Source organism: Protopterus annectens, chromosome 4.part0 (assembly GCF_019279795.1).
Source record: "Protopterus annectens isolate FY-2018-M chromosome 4.part0, PAN1.0, whole genome shotgun sequence".
In the NCBI taxonomy this organism is placed as follows: domain Eukaryota; kingdom Metazoa; phylum Chordata; order Ceratodontiformes; family Protopteridae; genus Protopterus; species Protopterus annectens.
In genome coordinates, this window is record NC_056733.1 from 510814223 (window position 1) to 510831454 (window position 17232).

The window sequence follows — 17232 nt, forward strand, 5'->3', positions numbered from 1 at the left end:
CAAAATATGTACTTTGGTGCATGCATGTTTTATTGACATATTTTTAGCCTACCCTTTTGGGGGCATCTGACATCTGGGGCAAGAAAAACTGAAGAAAATGGCGTCGGCTGCATCTTTTATACCCCTGGCGCACTGACGTCAGGGAAGAGGTGACAGCAACCGACGCCGGACCTAGACTTTGAAATTCAGGCTGACTGAGGGTAGCCTGCCAGCAGGATAACCCAATTGTAATGACTGCAACAGTGAATACACTCGAACATCTACATTTATGGTAAGTGTACACAACTGTACTTTATGGTGAGTACATAACTTCTTTGTTGGACAGTCTCTTCTGAGGTGTCCAGAGCTTCTGATTTGGTAACATCTACATATGATGTTTTCTTTGTGAGCATTCTCACAATTTTTAAGGAATCTTCAACATCTGTTGATGTACAGAACTGGAATGTTTATGATCTGAAGGATAGCCAGATACCTTAGGGAGACACCAAAACCTAATTCTATGCCCATCATAGAAATGGTGTGGGTGCGTTGTACTTTGGATATAAAGCTGCAGTGTAGTCCAGTACTATCTTTATCTAATGACCTGTGATTTTTAAGTTTACTCCTGTTTCTATGGCCTTTCTTAGGATACATTCCCTGTTGTTGAAGTCAAGGCATTTAAAATTTTTTTGTCTAGGAATGGATGAGTTGGTTTGTTTTCACTGAGCACAATGTGCTCATTCTATAACAGGTGAATGTTTCACACAGGGCAATCTTTTCATTTCATGTGTAGTAAAAGAGACCGTAACCATTCCTTTCACACGCTGTGGCAGCCTTAGAATTAACAGATTATTTCCTCCAGCCCTATTTTTGAGTTCATCAAGCATTGCTTCGATCTGAACTGTAGGTCTGTGATGTTTTTTGAATTTGTACTGACTGTTATGTGCTATTCCTTTAATTCCTCTTGTTGATGATGCGCTTTTTTTTATATAATAATGAGCTAATCACAGTTGGCCACCTTTGTTTTAATTTGAGAAATATCTGTTGTGGTGAATTGGAGCAACTTTGTGATAGTTTTCAGTGTTGTGTGGATATGACCCTGATATCCTCCAAAGGCATTAATCCATTCCACCGACTTTATTCTCTTTAATCTCTTGTTGGTTTTGTGAAGAAACAAAAGATAGTTTTTCCTTTGTTGAGTTAGTCAATCTGTCACTTAACTAGTCATATAGTTTAAAAACAAACTTGTGATTTAAGTTGCATCTGAATGAGTTTTTGGGTTATTACCTTATTTTATTCATATGTCTTGAAGCAGCACATGACAGAACAACAGTTTAAACCATGTTGTCAGTGCACATGCCTTTGTAAGCCTTTACTGCATTTATTTCTGCTGGAACTAGGTTAGTCAAAGTGTCACTGCTGTCAGTACCATGGAATGATGGTAGGCTTTTCAGTCTTTGATGGTGCATCCGAGTTAGTTTTTTGCAATACTCTGAGAAAGTTGTTGTTTCTCAGTTACCTGCCAAAGGACTGTTAGTAGTTCACTGAGAGGTTGTTCTCATAGCTGCACTACTACCTACATGGGGGAGGGGGTACTTATTTTATTAGCAGTGTAACAGAGTTAATTTTTTGCTGACTAGGTTACAAACTCCAGCTAGTGTTCTCTGCTTATTGTTTGCATAATTTTGTGATACTGCCTGTCTGTATTGGATTTCACATAGCAAAGTCTGCTGCTTGCTTGGGAGACTGAGCCAGTTGAAGTAAAATGTAAAGGGGCACACCCAAAGATACAAATTACTGAATCAACAGAAAAGAAGTCAGCCATTGCAACTGTGCTTTCAATGTGTACATAGATAATGACTTTTTAAAAAAGACAACAAAGATGAATTATGTTGTATATTCGCAGCCCCTATGGATGCATAGAGTTCCAGTCCTCTGGATCCTATTGTGTTTTTTTTTTCCATCTCTAGGTGTGCCACTAGTAGTGTCTCAGTATGTTGGTGCTGACCTTTGATGCTTAATAATCAGTGATTATGTATTCTGTCCCCACAGCAGGCATTTTGGTTAAAATTCCAGTAGCAGTGCTGAGTCCTCATCTCATGATAGGGGATATTGCACTCCTGTGGTGCTACGTCATGGGTTCCATTCGCTTCTTAGAGTGGTCATTTGACTAGATGAGAAAGATCCCATGGCACATATTCTATCAAGAGAAGAAAAATATCCCTCTCCATCTTGGTCATATTGTCCATCTCAGTGTAATAAACACTTTATATAACTGGAAGAAGTCCATTGGATTACAGATTACCTGGTAACTAAATGAATAAAAACATTTTAAAGGTGTACGTCTTTGTAAGTAAGGGAGATATATTTTGCAGAAAAATTAAACACTGCTTAAATGATAATGATTTGCCTTTTTGTTGTAGGCTCTCCCACTGCACAAATTGTCAATTACAGAGAAAGTTGTGCAAGCTGTTCAGTCTATGTTAGTTCCTCAAGAGGGGAGTCTTTCTATTCATACTTCACTTCCTGCAACTGGAGATGGGTCCACACCAGTAATGGCAGTAGTAAGACTACTTGCTGAAATACGAACAAGGTAAGTACACAGTTTGTGTTAACATTTTAAGTTGTATTTGGGAAATGCTTTGTCAGACAAACTATTGACGTAGATTTGGTTGTCATAGAGATTTTGAATTTCTAAGCCCTTGTACTTGATTGCTTGCAGGACTTAATAGAAACGAGGTTTCTAAATATATTTGCTTTTGTAACTTATTTTATATCTGAAATAATACTTTACTTGTGGTATCCCCTCCATTTGTATCCTGAAACAGAGGTGATTTTTTTTATGCCAGCAGCATGTAATTGCTTGAAATCTTTTTACTATCAGGCACTTCTTTGAATGGGATGACACTTTTTCCAAAGTAATATTCAGAGGGAATCCCCTTCATAACTATGGCATCTGATTACTTCAACACTAATGTGGTGTGATCATAAAGAATGGAGTTGATTCTACCATATGGTTCATTCTTTCCCCACAGCTGTTGGTATAATCTGTAGGCAATTTGTTTATTTTTTATGAGAAATAATTATCCTTTTCATTCAAAACATTTCATGTTTTAAGCACTGCTTTATATTGCAGTACATGCAGCTGGAAGCAGATGTTTGGTCTTAAGAACACAGGTTTTTGTCTTTTGCCCTGCACGGGCCCAGCATACACCAGGAGCTGTGATACTGTGAGGCCTGTAGCATTTTCATTTAGTCTGTGTGGGGTATGAGGGGTGTGTGAGTTTGTCTGTTTTGGACAAGTTAATTAAGAAGTCCAAGAGGAAGAATATTGCTGTTTTGGAGTAATTTAACAAGAATTTATTTTTATAAGTTTTTTAAGTATTTCACAAATGTAAAATAAATAATAAAAATAAGAAGAAATAATAAGGATATTTGCAGCAAGAACGTAACCATGATTGGATTGTGTAACTCCACATGGACTTTATTCACTAACCATATGTTTATTGGGGTCAGATATTCTCCTAGGTATGAAAAGTCATAGATGTGAGCTAAAACTGCTAAGTGTAGCCCAACTTCTAAAAGAAAAAAATTCATGAAAAAAAATCAGTTATTTTCTGCTGCCTGAGGTTGAAATTTATGCTGTTGCTTTGTTTCTTTCATGGGTCATTTAGGCCTGACTTTTTTTTTCAAACGTTAGATAAATATAACCTTTCTTTACTTAAGAATTTTGTATGATGTTATATTTTGTGGTTTATTGAAATTCACTAAGGTTATTCTTGGTGCATCATATTCCCTCAAGTATTTCTAGATTGTCTACCTCTTCTTTTGGGGGTGAAGATCATATTATTGCTTGTAAGTTTTGTGCATCATTAACAAGAAGATTTTAGCTGTAGACTTCAATTTTGGATGCAGATCCTTAAGGAGAATAACAATAACCATACAGATATTATATTCATAAAGTAGCAGAAAGTATTCTAAGAACTAAAGCAACCCGAGAAAGGAGATCCTGACGATAGGGATGACTGCAGTTAGGGATACAGACAAAAGGCAAGAGGGGGCTGGAATATATTGGAGAAAACTGGAAAAAAGAACCAAGGTATTAGGAGCAAATAATTAGAGAGGGAAAGGTAATAGAATGGGAAGAGGCTAAGAATTTGTGGACTGCAAGCTATAGATTGCCTTCCCTACCAAGGATTGATATCAGAGTGTAGGCAAATAGAAAGGAATAGGGGGGTTCGATTCTCGGCTGGGGTGCCTTCTGTGCGGAGTCTGCATGTCCTCCATGTGGTCGCGTGGGTTTCCTCCGGGTGCTCCGGTTTCCTCCCACATCCCAAAGACATGCAGTGGGTGGATTGGACACTCTAAATTGGCCCTAGGTGTGAGTGTGTGCGTGTGTGTGCCTTCTGTGGAAGGTTGGGTGCCGGGCTGGCAACTCGACACTGTAAAACTCCACTGCCAATCATGAGCTGACAGATGATCCGCTGTGGCGACCCCTAACCGGGAAAAGCTGAAAGAAGAAGAAGGGGGGATTCTAAGTGAAAGACCAGCACTGGTGGAGATTTTAGCAGAATCTAGAACAGAAGCTGCTGTTAAAAAAGGAATAATTAGTAGAGCATACAAAATATAGGAAAGGATAGGAAAAAGAGATTGGGTAAGAAACAATGGAGGGATATATGTATGTCTCCTATATATGCAACAAAGCTTAGAAGATTTAGAATCTTTGCTTGCAAGTGCTAACATAGCTATTTTATACCCCTAGTAGACTTCAAATAATTTTTCCTCAGGTAGACAGCAAATGTTGGAGGTGTGTTGGAGAAGAAAGAGGTAATTGGGAACATATTTTCTGGGAGTGTAATGACTTGGCAGACTATAAAGATTCCCTGCAGACTGCTCTGTCAGAGATACTGTGTGAGCAATTTGGTGTAACTAAGGAATGATTTTTTTAACTATGATACAGAGTCGGAATTGCCTAGACATTGTAAAGCCTTACTGAGTCTAATTATGGCGGCTGCCAAAGAAGCAATTACTAAAAAATGCAATTCAAAGTCTAAACCAACTGTACTAGAAGTAGTGAATATAGTAACACAGATAAAATGACTGGAATTGGGATCTTTAGAAAAGGGTAGGAGCAAACTGCATAGAAAAAAATGGGATCTGTGGCAACTATACACGCAGAAAAGAAAGCAGGATTTGAATGAGCTAGTAATGTTTGACTGGCAATGACTGGATAGATTGTAAGTGATGTATAATATTTGCAACTAAAATTGTTAATATGGTTTGTGATGTATAATGTTTGCAGCTAAAATTATGTCTATATAGTTTGCTTTCTTTTATATTAATGTATGATTGTCTATGTTATACGTGATAATTTAACAGAGATGTTTCTTGTTAAAAAAAAAAAAAAAAAAAAAAGAATATTGCAGCTATGGTACTTAAATTATTGTAGCTACATCCTGGACATAATCAGTTCATGTGCTATCTGCTTCAGGTCTGCATACAGATGCAGCTACTACTACTACTTGTGTTTTTTTTCCTTTCCTGTAAGACAGATTGAAAATAGCAAAAATCTGAGATGTGCTCACCATTAGGGCATAAAATAGAGTCAGGTAATAAGGGATTGAAGAAATAGTTTATCAGGATAAAGTTAAAAGTAGAATTAAAAATGCAAGAAAAAGTGACCTTGTCAAAGATTTCTTCTAAGAAGCATCAAGTGCTGATGTTATGTGTAGCCGTATATACTGTTGTTGTTAAAACTTTGTAGTCGTGTCTTATTTGAGTACTGTTTCATTCACGCACTGTACCATCTTACATTCAGTTGAAGTTGTCTACACTCCTTTGCAATTCACTGCCTCAGCAGGTTCTCATTAGATACCTTACACCAGGGTGCAAGTGGATGAGGTGGTGCTTATGTTGCTACTGCATACAAGATTATTTACATTGCAAGAGCTGCCTTTTTCCTTTTCTTTACATTAGCTGTGATACGTATTTATCCTGTTGCAGATGCTAAGGAGATGGGTTTTAGTTTCATGTAGACTAAACTGGTTGAGGTTTCAGCCAAATGAAACTAACCTGTCAAAGCTTGAACTTGATGAAGGCAACAGTAAAAAAAAAAATGTTATTTGCAGATGATAAGTCTCCCAACAGCCACCTCCCACCATTCTTAAGTAGCACAACCACAGGAAAAAAAAAAAAAGAAAAACCTCCAAGCACTTCACATTGCTGCCAGCACATGGCTAGGAACTGCACTGGCGGTGATGTCTTATGGAAGAAGGAAAAAAAAAAAAAAACGTATGTGGGGAATTCCAAATCACGTGGTAGAAATTGACAATTTGAAAGTCACCTACTTCAGGCAAGTGTGGGGAAGCAGTTTCATATACCTTTGGGACAGTCTGCCCATCTTACAGAGCTTATAGTCAGGCATAATGGTTATGTAGATATGTGATACTTAGACATCCATGTAGCAGATGCTCTTGGTACTGAAAGTATATCTCACAGGGTGATTTTAAGAAGTAGCTAAACTCCTAATGGTTCCAGATGGTCTTCTATGTTATTATGAAGAGTTGGAGCTATACGTTTTTGAGAACATTTGATGTTAAGTTGTCAATCTCGCCTTCATTCTTGCTGGATGGGTTCGGAGCCGATCCTCGGCTCCGACTCGGCCTATACCAAAGCTCGAGAGCTATTTTCCGGCTCGAGGCCCTCCCTATATCCCACAATGCCAGGCGTCCAATACCCAGATCTCGTTTGCCGCTTCAGCTGCGAGGTTGCGTGTTTACTGGCTCCAGGTCGTATAAAACTTTTTTACTAAGTTTATTTAGATATAAATAGCTAATTTCCTGTTAGATATTTTTCATTTAGTGTCCCCTTTCTGATCCCTTGAGAAATCCCATTTAGAAACTCTCTTTGCTAGTAGTTTTCAGAGTTTCTCCCCCCCTCCCTCACCCTTTAGGGTAGAGTTAGTTTTTTCTTATATATATATTTATATTTCTACTAGTCTTATTAACAGTATTATTACTCTTATTACTACTATATTATTGTAGTGTTAGTTCTAGTGCGTGTGTGTGTGTTTGTAGTGTGTTAGGCACTAGTTACTTAGTTCCTTGGTACCCTGTTATAGTGCCATTATGTCTAAGGATACTAAGGTCTCAGGTTTCAAGAAGTGTGACTCATGTTGTCAGAAGATGTCTCTGACAGACGGTCACACTTCTTGTGTGTATTGTTTGGGCCCCCTACACCTGCAGGACTCTTGTTCGGTCTGTCACGCCTTCAGTCCGAGAGTCCTGCAGGAGCGTAGGAACAAACTTATTTTGAGGGGCTTACTTAAGCCTGAAGGGTCCCTGACTAAGCCTTCATTGGGAAAACCCTCCAAACCATCGGCTCCCTGTTCGGAGCCGTCGCCAAGCGGAGCTGCTGCCTCCTCGTCGGTTCTGGCTGGAACCGACACTTTGAGATCTCAGTCGGCTCCTGTTGTAGTGTGGGAGCCTTCTTTGAGCTGAAAACGCTTGAGATCTCCCTCTTTGGAGTCTGTTTGTTTGGCTCCGAGATCTCCGTTACTACAGTCGGAGCGGAGCCATAGGTCACATTCCTCTTGGTCTTCCAGGCTTTCTGATCACGACCCCGAGAGGGCGGTCAGTAGACTCCTAAAGTCACAGGCACTTGCCCAAATGTTATCTAGCCCTTCTCAACAGACTGCAGCTATCCCTTCATCTTCAACAATTCCTCCTCCGACTCTTCCATTATGTTAGAGCCGGAGCTCGTTGGGGCTCGAATCGTCGGTACGTCGGGGCTGATACCTAACATTTCACGCTCCTTTGTCTGCTCCGATCTCTTCATTGGTTCTGTCCATGGAGGGATCCGGGCGCCGAGACTCCCTCGTCGGCTCCGATGGGGCGAGTGGCATCGGACCCTTGTCTGACCCCATTCTCCCTCTCGGTGCAGGTGAGCTCGGCCCTGACATGGGCCTCGGAGCCATCACTCTTGGTGCCGGGGAGGGGTTCTCATCTCTTCGGCGTGGGGACCTTCCTGTTTGCCCGATAGGGGCCCCTTCAAGGTCATGAGGCACGTACTGACTCCTGGGTCGGACCCACGATCAGCTCCTTCGGCTCCCCCCCTCATGGTGCCTACGTCGGTCTTTGTTCACCCTCCTGATCCCAAGCATGGAGAACAGATGCTCCAGGTAGCCCCATTGGGTATGTCTTCCTCTTCCGAGGCCTCCCCTGATCATTCAGAGGAGTCCCCTCGGAAGAGAAAATGTAAGAGGAACCATGTTGACTCCCCCGAGTCAGTCACCTCAGACACCGATTTGGAGGATTTGGAAGGGTCCCCAAGGTCCCCCTCTGAGGATGTCTCCTTTTCAGACATCTTTGAGATCCTTAAGCAGAGGGGGAACTGGACTGCCCTTAACCCCTCCGAGGACGAGTCGGTGTACTTGGACGCGTTTGGTTCTCGCCCCTCCACCTCATGGGTGTCTCCGCCTTTCGACCCACTCATGGAAGTGGTGGCTTGGAAGGCTTGGACGGCCCCGGACACAGTGGAACCAACTCCACGTAGGCCCACGAAGTTGATTACAGCCCTGTTCAACAAACAGTTTCTTACGAAGGGTGTCCCTGTTGATGCCATGGTGGTTGCAGCAGCCACTAAGAAGGAGTTGGCTGATCCTTCTGTCCCTGTCCATCCACCTAATGAATCTAGAACAATGGACAGGTACGGGAAGCAGATGTTTTCTTCAGCGACTTTTTCCATGCGGTCGCTGAACTACTTGTGCCATTTCACCTGCCTTCAAAGGAATATCCTTAAGGAATTGGGTGATACACTTCAGGATCCATCTGCTGCATGTTCTCAGGAAAAGATTAACTCCCAGCTGGCAACCCTTAACTCCATTGTTAACTCCTCCATGTGGCTCATTTCTTATGCAGCTGATGGGGCGAGTAGGGCCGCAGGCACAGGTGTAGCCTTGAGACGACATGCCTGGATGCGGTTTTGCAACTTTGCTGACCTCTTTAAGGCGTCCTTCACCAACACCCCCTTCGATGGTTCGGCTTTGTTTGGACCACAGGTGAAGGATGCACTTACCAGGTGCGAGCAGGAAGGCAAGACTCTCTCTGCCGTGGGAGTCCGTTTTTCCACTCCATGTAGACCATACCCGAAAGGTCAGAAGGGTGGAAAATGTGGTTTCGCAAACCCCAGGGAGTCATGCCCGACGCACGTGGTGAGTTTCCCTCCAGGGGCAGAGGAGGGAACAATAATGGACGCTGCCCGAGGGGCAGAGGGGGGTCTGCAGAATCAGGGTAGCAGGGAATCTTTCTCTGACAAACCCTTCCAGCACCCCTGAGGGGCTGCCCGACTGTCCACCTTTGGAGGCAGTCGGGGGAAGGTTGTCACTGTATCCAAAAGCCTGGCAACTCCTCACACAAGACAAATGGGTACAGTCTATCATATCCAAGGGTTACAAAACTCCCTTCGTCCACACCCCTGTACAAAGAAACGGATCCCTCCCAGATGTCCCACCCACGCTAAGGGATCAAGCAGTACTAGAAATTTCAAAACTGCTAAAAAAAGAGGGCCATCCAGCCAGTCCCAGCAGACCAGCAAGGATCCGGAATTTACTCCAAGTTCTTTTTGGTACCGAAAAAGACAGGGGACTGGAGACCCATTCTGGATGTCAGCAGTCTGAACAGGTCTATACAAAGAACAAAGTTCCGGATGGTCACGCTTCAGTCCATTCTACCCTTTTTGGGTCAGGACAATTGGATGTGCTCTAGACCTTCAGGATGCGTACTACCATATCAAAATGAACAAGCGCTCCAGAAGGTTTCTTCGCTTCCGGCTGGGAGCCAGTCATTATCAATTCAGAGCCCTGCCCTTTGGTCTCACCACAGCCCCGGTGTTCACCAAATGCATGGCAGTGGCTACGGCTCACCTGAGATGACGGGGATTCTAGGTGTTTCCATATCTCGATGACTGGCTCCTTACTGCTTCCACCAGGCATCAACTTCTGCAAGCCAGGGACTATACCATTCAGACTTGTTCCGAGCTAGGTATATCAATAAATTTTGAAAAGTCTGCATTGTCACCTTGTCAATCTATAACATTTATAGGCGTAGAAATAAACACAAAAGATCTGTCTGCAAAACTTCCTCCAGACAGAGTATCAGACATTCACCGACATGTGCAAGTACTACTAAAGTGCAAGACGATTCAGGCCAGATTTGTACTAAAAACATTGGGTCTTATGGCTGCAGCAATCATTCTAGTCCCCCCGGCTCGCTTCCACATGCGGATCCTTCAGTGGATGCTTTTTACCCAATGGTCCTTTCAACAGCTCCCAATGTCCCACAGGATAATGATCACTCAAACATGCAAAGACCACCTGGGTTGGTGGATGGTCTCCCCTACAGTTCTCCGGGGCAGACCATTGTTCTACCTTCTCCTGTTGCCACGGTGACCACGGATGCCTCCCTGATCAGGTGGGGGGGGGGCATTTTCAGGGCAGGACTGTCCAGGGCACTTGGCAACCCCTAGAATACCACCTGCATATAAACGTATTGGAGATGAGAGTGGTACTTTTAGGGTTGCAAGCTCTTCAGGACTCTCTACCTATCGGGACTATTGCAATTCAAACAGACAATATGTCTGTAGTGTGGTACATCAACAAGCAGGGCAGAACCAGATCCTATCCCTTATGTCGAGAAGCACTCAGACTCTGGCAGTGGGCGATCTCTTCCCAACGGTTTCTGATAGCAACGCACATCCCCGGGAAGTCCAACGTCATAGCAGACGGGCTGAGCAGAGCCATTCTCATGACTCACGAGTAGTCTCTCAGTCAGTCAGTAGCGGACAAGATTTTCCACAGATGGGGTCAACCTTGTTGCGACCTTTTGGTACCCCTCTCAACAGCAAGTGCGAGGACTTCTTCACTCTATTCCCCCTCCCCGGCCATTCCCCTAGAGACGCTGTAGTTCCACGATTGGCCCCGGGGTCTTCTGTATGCATTCCCTCCCTTTCCCTTAATTCCCAAACTGATTCAGAAAGCGACCGCTTTGGGTTCCAGGATGATCCTCATTGCCCCTTTCTGGCCTCGACAAATGTGGTTCCCGTTCCTGCATCGTCATCTGTTGGAGCAGCCCTGGAGTCTGGACCCAGTGCCTGACCTGTTGGTCCATCAGTCGGGCGAGCTGCACCAATCCCTTCAGTCTCTCAACCTCACAACTTGGTTGCTCCACTTCCGACCCTAGCCAGGCTTCCACAGATTTCTTAGCCAGTACGTGAAATCATCCTTTCTTCGCATAAATCTACTACCAGAAAAACCTATGGTAGTAAGTGGAAACGTTTCTCCTGCTGGGCAGAGACCAGGAATATAGATCCATTTATAGCCCCTGTCCACACTGTTATGGATTTTTTGGCAGAACTTTTTCGAGCAGGTTCCTCGTCTGCCACCATTAGGGTCCAATTGGCTGCTATCGCTAATTTCCACGCTGGCCTGTCAGAATCCAGCATCATGTCCTACAAACTTTGTAAGGCCTTTCTTAAAGGGACTATTTTACTCAGGCCCCCGGTTAGAGGTCCCCGGCCTCCGTGGGATTTAAACCTGATATTAGCTTCCTTGATTCTCCCTCCCTTTGAACCTGCGGCCTCCTGTTCTTTAAAATTACTCTCCTGGAAGACTCTTCTTAGTAGCTATCACCTCAGCTAGAAGAGTGTCGGAACTTCAAGCCCTCTGCATTCGTCCTCCCTATCTTGTTTTTCACAAGGATAGAGTCTCACTTAGAACGAACCCTTCCTTTTTACCCAAGGTTCCTTCTGAGACAAACCTGAATCAGGCTATTGAGCTTCCTGTCTTTTTTCCTAACTACTCAAACAGAGCTGAACAAAAGCTGCACTTTTTGGATGTTCACAGGCAATTAGGTTTTTATTTGGATAGGACAAAACAAATTAGGAAGTCAGACCAACTCTTCCTGTCTTATGCTGAGGGCAAGCAAGGCTTGCCAGTTTCTAAAGTATCTTTATCCAGATGGCTGGCTTTAATCATATCCTTCATTTACCAATTAAGACACAAAGAACTCCCCGTAAAACCAAACGCTTATTCCACCAGAGCATTAGCCACGTCGGTAGCTTTTCAAGCAAGGCTCCCAATGGAATCTATTTGTGCTGCAGTCACGTGGGCCACTCGTCATACCTTTATTTCTCATTACAAGTTGGATATGTCCTCCAGGAATCAGGCTGAGTTTGGTTCCACTGTGCTCAAGAGTCTGTTCTGATGAGCCACCCAGGACTAAAGTGCTAGGGACGCTGTCCCATTCAGCAAGAATGAAGGCGAGATTGACAACTTAACATTAAGAAGTTATGTACCTACCATAACGTTCCATGTTAGTTGTCGTCTTCTCGCCTTCTTTCTTGCGTCCCACCCGCCATCCCCCTAGCCTGGACAGACTGAGTAGAATTCTTCTGAGGCCGTATTCCTCTACTGGACTATTCCTAGGTTATGTCCCCATCTGTTACCACTGTAGATAATCCTTATAGTTGGCACAGGTGTCTCCATGGTGTTAGCTACCAAATGAGATCTGGGTATTGGACGCCTAGCATTGTGGGATATAGGGAGGGCCTCGAGCCGGTAAATAGCTCTCAAGCTTTGGTATAGGCCGAGTCGGAGCTGAGGATTGGCTCTGAACCCATCCAGCAAGAAAGAAGGCGAGAAGAAGACAACTAACATGGAACGTTATGGTAGGTACATAACTTCTTATTTAGTTTCCCCTTGACCCCCTCCTGACCCTGCACAGCCTCAGGATGTATTTCCAGGCTTCTACATTCACCTATCCCTGCATCCCGTATGACTCCTTGCGAGGTATCCTGGCTGTAAATCTTCATGGGTGTGCCCCATAACTCCTTGGGAGGCTGACCTCAACAGTACTTATCTTTAAGCCCAGAGAGTGAGGGATATGAATGGGACCGATGAGTGCAATGCTTGGGAGGCATCATTCTTGTGGCAACCAGTCAATGTCCCTGGCTGTGGAGACAGCTATTACATTCAGTTCAGAACATTGTGGCCATCCCCCTAATTTTAGTCTGAGGTGTCCTAAAAGGCTCCTGATCTACACCAGAAGTTAAACATGGGCACCAGCCGAAGTTGTGTGCATTCTCTTGCACTTCACTGGCTCAGCTGGTGTTCATTAACAAAATCTATTGTGTAATCTTAGCCTGCACTAGCTGTGGTATTTGTGCCTGCATTCCTTTCAGCTGTTTAGATTTTCAAAGAATATCTAAACTTTTACCTCATAATTTTGGTTGTTCCTCATAAAGTCTGCATTTTTTTTTTTTGGCAAATCATCTGTGATTGAAGTCACTAAATAATATCAGGCATTTGAGTTTCAGACTTCATGTGCTTCAGAATCACACACTAATACAAAACCTGCTAATTTATCAACTTTCTAAGTTCGTAAGATCGGTATTTAAAATCTATCCATGATTTTGGGCCTTTGCTCACCCCTTTTATTTTTGGCTTTGTCCAGATTTCTTGTGCTGAGAGGCTGAAAGGTATGCATTGTGATCCCAAGCCACTTTTTTGTGTGCTTGTTTTTTTTTTCTTCCTCTTTGTGTTTCTTGCCATTTACCATATTATAATCTTTCACAAATATTGCAGTATAATATAAATCTTGTTTTGCTAAAGTATAGTAGTATTGTATACGTCTTCCTGTCCATCTAACTCTAGTCGTCCTACCACAAATGTTTGCCACCTTGGGAATTTAGTTAGCCCTTACTTCATTTGTAGCTTGCTTGCTAATACTAGGAACTTTGAGGCAACATAGCGGCTGCTTCTTGTTCACACTGATAACCCTTCACTGCTACCTAATACTGAATCCACTTGTGAGAGGTATAAATACTTTCTTAGATTGGAGACTAACCTCTCTCAAACCACAGTTGACAGAAATTGGCACAGTCCCACCCCACTGCAATCCAGCATGAGCACTGAGCCCACATAAGCTGAGGTACAAAAGAAAATCCTGCCTAAACTTTGTAGACAATGCACTAGTATAACCAGACCTCAGACGCATACCCACTACACACACACGCACACACACACCTGCATTCACTACTTCCTGCTCAGACACAGGTCAGCCATTCCTAGGCTCTTAAGGCTGTCACCATCCATCCCAATGTCCTTGTTGTCACTGACTCCAGTGTGGGACATTGTGATGTTCCACTCACAGGAATGAGCAAGAATAGAGTGGCTACTGGCCAGCCATGATTTGCTAAGATTCATGATGATACTAGGACCTTCAGATCCATCCACCCAAAGTACGTATACATAGGGCATGTTCATTGCTCATGTGGTAGTGCACAACCTTACCCCCATCACCTTAGGGGAGATGAACAGAGACATATTTCATCTCTCATTGTATGTGACCAAGGCTTGCAAGAATTTGGTCTTAAGAATCATCTTGCTTTCACAATGAATGGTGGCACAATGCAGATAGATTTTTTTTTAACAATTGGCTCAGTAATTGGTATCATTCCAAGGGCATCCACTATGTGTGTGTGTGTGTGTGTGTGTGTGTGTGTGTGTGTGTGTGTGTGTGTGTCAGTTTGGAAGGTAATGGTTAACAGCCTTGGTTTCTTTCTCCTCATGGCTTCCACATATTGGCTAGGCCATTTTCTAACCCATAGTGTATTCTTTAGGCAGAGTTAGTCTTCCAGTATAATAAATTCTGATTTGGCTTCCATCAGCTTGGCACTGCTCAGAGCTAAGTGTGTCTTAATAAAAAAAATGCCCAGCCTTGAGGTGTATCTGACCCTTATATATATACATACATATATATATATATATATATATATATATATATATATATATATATATTTGTGTGTAGATGTGTGTATGTGTATATATATTTGTGTGTAGATGTGTGTGTGTGTATATATATATATAGATATATATCTATATATATATAAGTCCCAAAATATACCAGCGCACTCACCGTGGCTGTAGTCATAAAATTATTTTATTGAAGAGTATAAAAAGAATGAGCACTTTCAGGTGGCTTCCACCCTTCTTCAGATTCAAAAATGTCTGAACAAGCAAGAAATATTTATATAAATCCTGTCCAATCATATTTGTCTGTAGCAATTATCAACCAATAAAAACATATTAAAATTCTGACCATATAATTGCTGGAATGGAGTACTTAACCAATTTAAAGTAGTCATTTAACCTGTAGTATTATGCATACAGATGAAATGCTCCAACTAAGAATTTATCATTGTTGCATATAAAAATGTGTGTCCAAAACATATATAAAATGAATAAATAGCGTTATGTTTCATATAATAACCTTTAAATCACAAAAAAATGAGTAAAAATAATCATTGAGTAACAAATGTGAAGAACATTCACAGACCAATCATCAGGCTAATAACAGCCAAAAAAAACAGTAAGATAGCAGCATTGTAACAAACAATGAACAATAGTAAAGACTAGGTCTAATCTGAATAAGAATGGCATGGAATGCAGTAAATACAGTAGGAGCTATCTGTCCACTCCTGTTCTCTCTTACAAGAAATCTGCTAAGTAGCATCAACAAAAAGGTAATAATAGCATTTTAAAATGCAGTAGCAAGGCAAATCCAAAAAGAAGGGGGATACTACCAAGAGTCAAGAACAGGACAAAAATAATGTCTATCTTCTTCAAATCCCCTCCCTTACCATCCTGGTCATCTTCAAAACTTAGCAGCCAGTCTCTTCTTTCTTTGTCTTGCACTTTGCACCCAGGTCACATCAGATGCTTGGGTTCTGGTCATCATCCAGAATAGTTATAGATGGCACTAGGACTACCTCCCTGTAGGGTCGGGAATTCCCTTTCATACACAAAATCAAACTCACTCACCTGTTTAATCCCATTTTTTCCAACATGTTATTTCCTGGAGTCACAGGACTGGTTCCAGAAATTTTCATAGGACAGTGATTTTACTTATCTTCCTGATTCCCAAAAAGGAATGGACTTTGACACCAGTTGTAGATCTTTCCCACCTAAACCTTCATATAAAGGTTCCAGAATTCAAGATGCTGATCCTACATTCTCTTGTTTTCCCTCCGATTTCTCCCTTATGCTTTATGGTGACTCTGAATGTGAAGGATGCATAGTATCACTTCCCCATTCACACACATTTCAGATAACATTTTAAGCTTTTCTGTTAATTCATATTTTTCACTTGCGTTTTTATCCTTTGGTCTTTCCACAGCTCCAATGTTATTTATAAAATGTCCAACTCTAGTAATTACTTTTTGCAGGCTCCAGGGCATTTATATTTATATGTGAAGGATGCATAGTATCACTTCCCCATTCACACACATTTCAGATAACACTTTAAGCTTTTCTGTTAATTCATATTTTTCACTTGCGTTTTTATCCTTTGGTCTTTCCACAGCTCCAATGTTATTTATAAAATGTCCAACTCCAGTAATTGCTTTTTGCAGGCTCCAGGGCATTTATATTTTTCCGTACTTAGATGATTACCTTATTTTTTGCAGTTATTTTAAAATTGGCAGTATTATCTGTTATTTGTAAGAAGCCTTTTTTGAAAGCTTTGGTTTCCTCATAAATCTAGAGAAGTCTTCCCTTATTCCATCTCACTGGGTCACTTTTCTAGATTGTCTCCCAGACGTTTCCTCAGTGATGGCTTGTCTTCCTCCAGACAAGTCAGTCTTTTTTAACAATCGGTTTCTTCAGTTTTCTTCCCAGTCAGTGGCTACAGCAAGACAATTCCTCAAGATTCTAGGATTTATGGCATCCTCAAATTGTAGTATTTCCCTTAGAAAGATTACACAAGGAAAATTCAGTGTTATCTAAAATCAATATGAACCCAGCACAAATATCCTCATTACTTCGAGGTTCACATTCTTCTATTTATCTAGAAGGAGATGTTTTGGTGGATGTTCCAAAAGCTACTGAATCAAGGCCTTTTAATCACTGATGCTTTTGACTTAGTCTGAGGAGCTGTGTCCAAGGAAGTTAAACTGTATGGCATATGGGACAAGTCAGTTCATGTAAAAAAAAAAAGCAGTGGCCCTGATAAATGCTTTGAAAACATTGCATCATTTGTGGACACTAGGACCTCCTTAAGTGATTACAGACAACAACCCTGTGATGTGGTATATAAACAAACAAGGGCGAACCAGTTCCTACTCCCTCTGCAGACTAACCATATTAGCCTGGTAAATTGCAACTCAGGACAGTCTGTCCCTTCTGGGTTCTTGCATTCT

At 42.1% G+C, this 17232-nt stretch overlaps 1 protein-coding gene across 2 annotated transcripts in view; it reads left to right on the forward strand.

Annotated features, from left to right (window-relative positions):
• Positions 1–17232, forward strand: part of HECTD4 (HECT domain E3 ubiquitin protein ligase 4) — a 5422508-nt gene that overhangs the window by 3758054 nt on the left and 1647222 nt on the right. For both annotated transcript variants that reach the window (XM_044068422.1, XM_044068423.1), the window contains exon 43: positions 2403–2572. In XM_044068422.1, coding sequence (XP_043924357.1) covers positions 2403–2572 — 170 coding nt within the window. The remainder of the gene's footprint in view (positions 1–2402; positions 2573–17232) is intronic.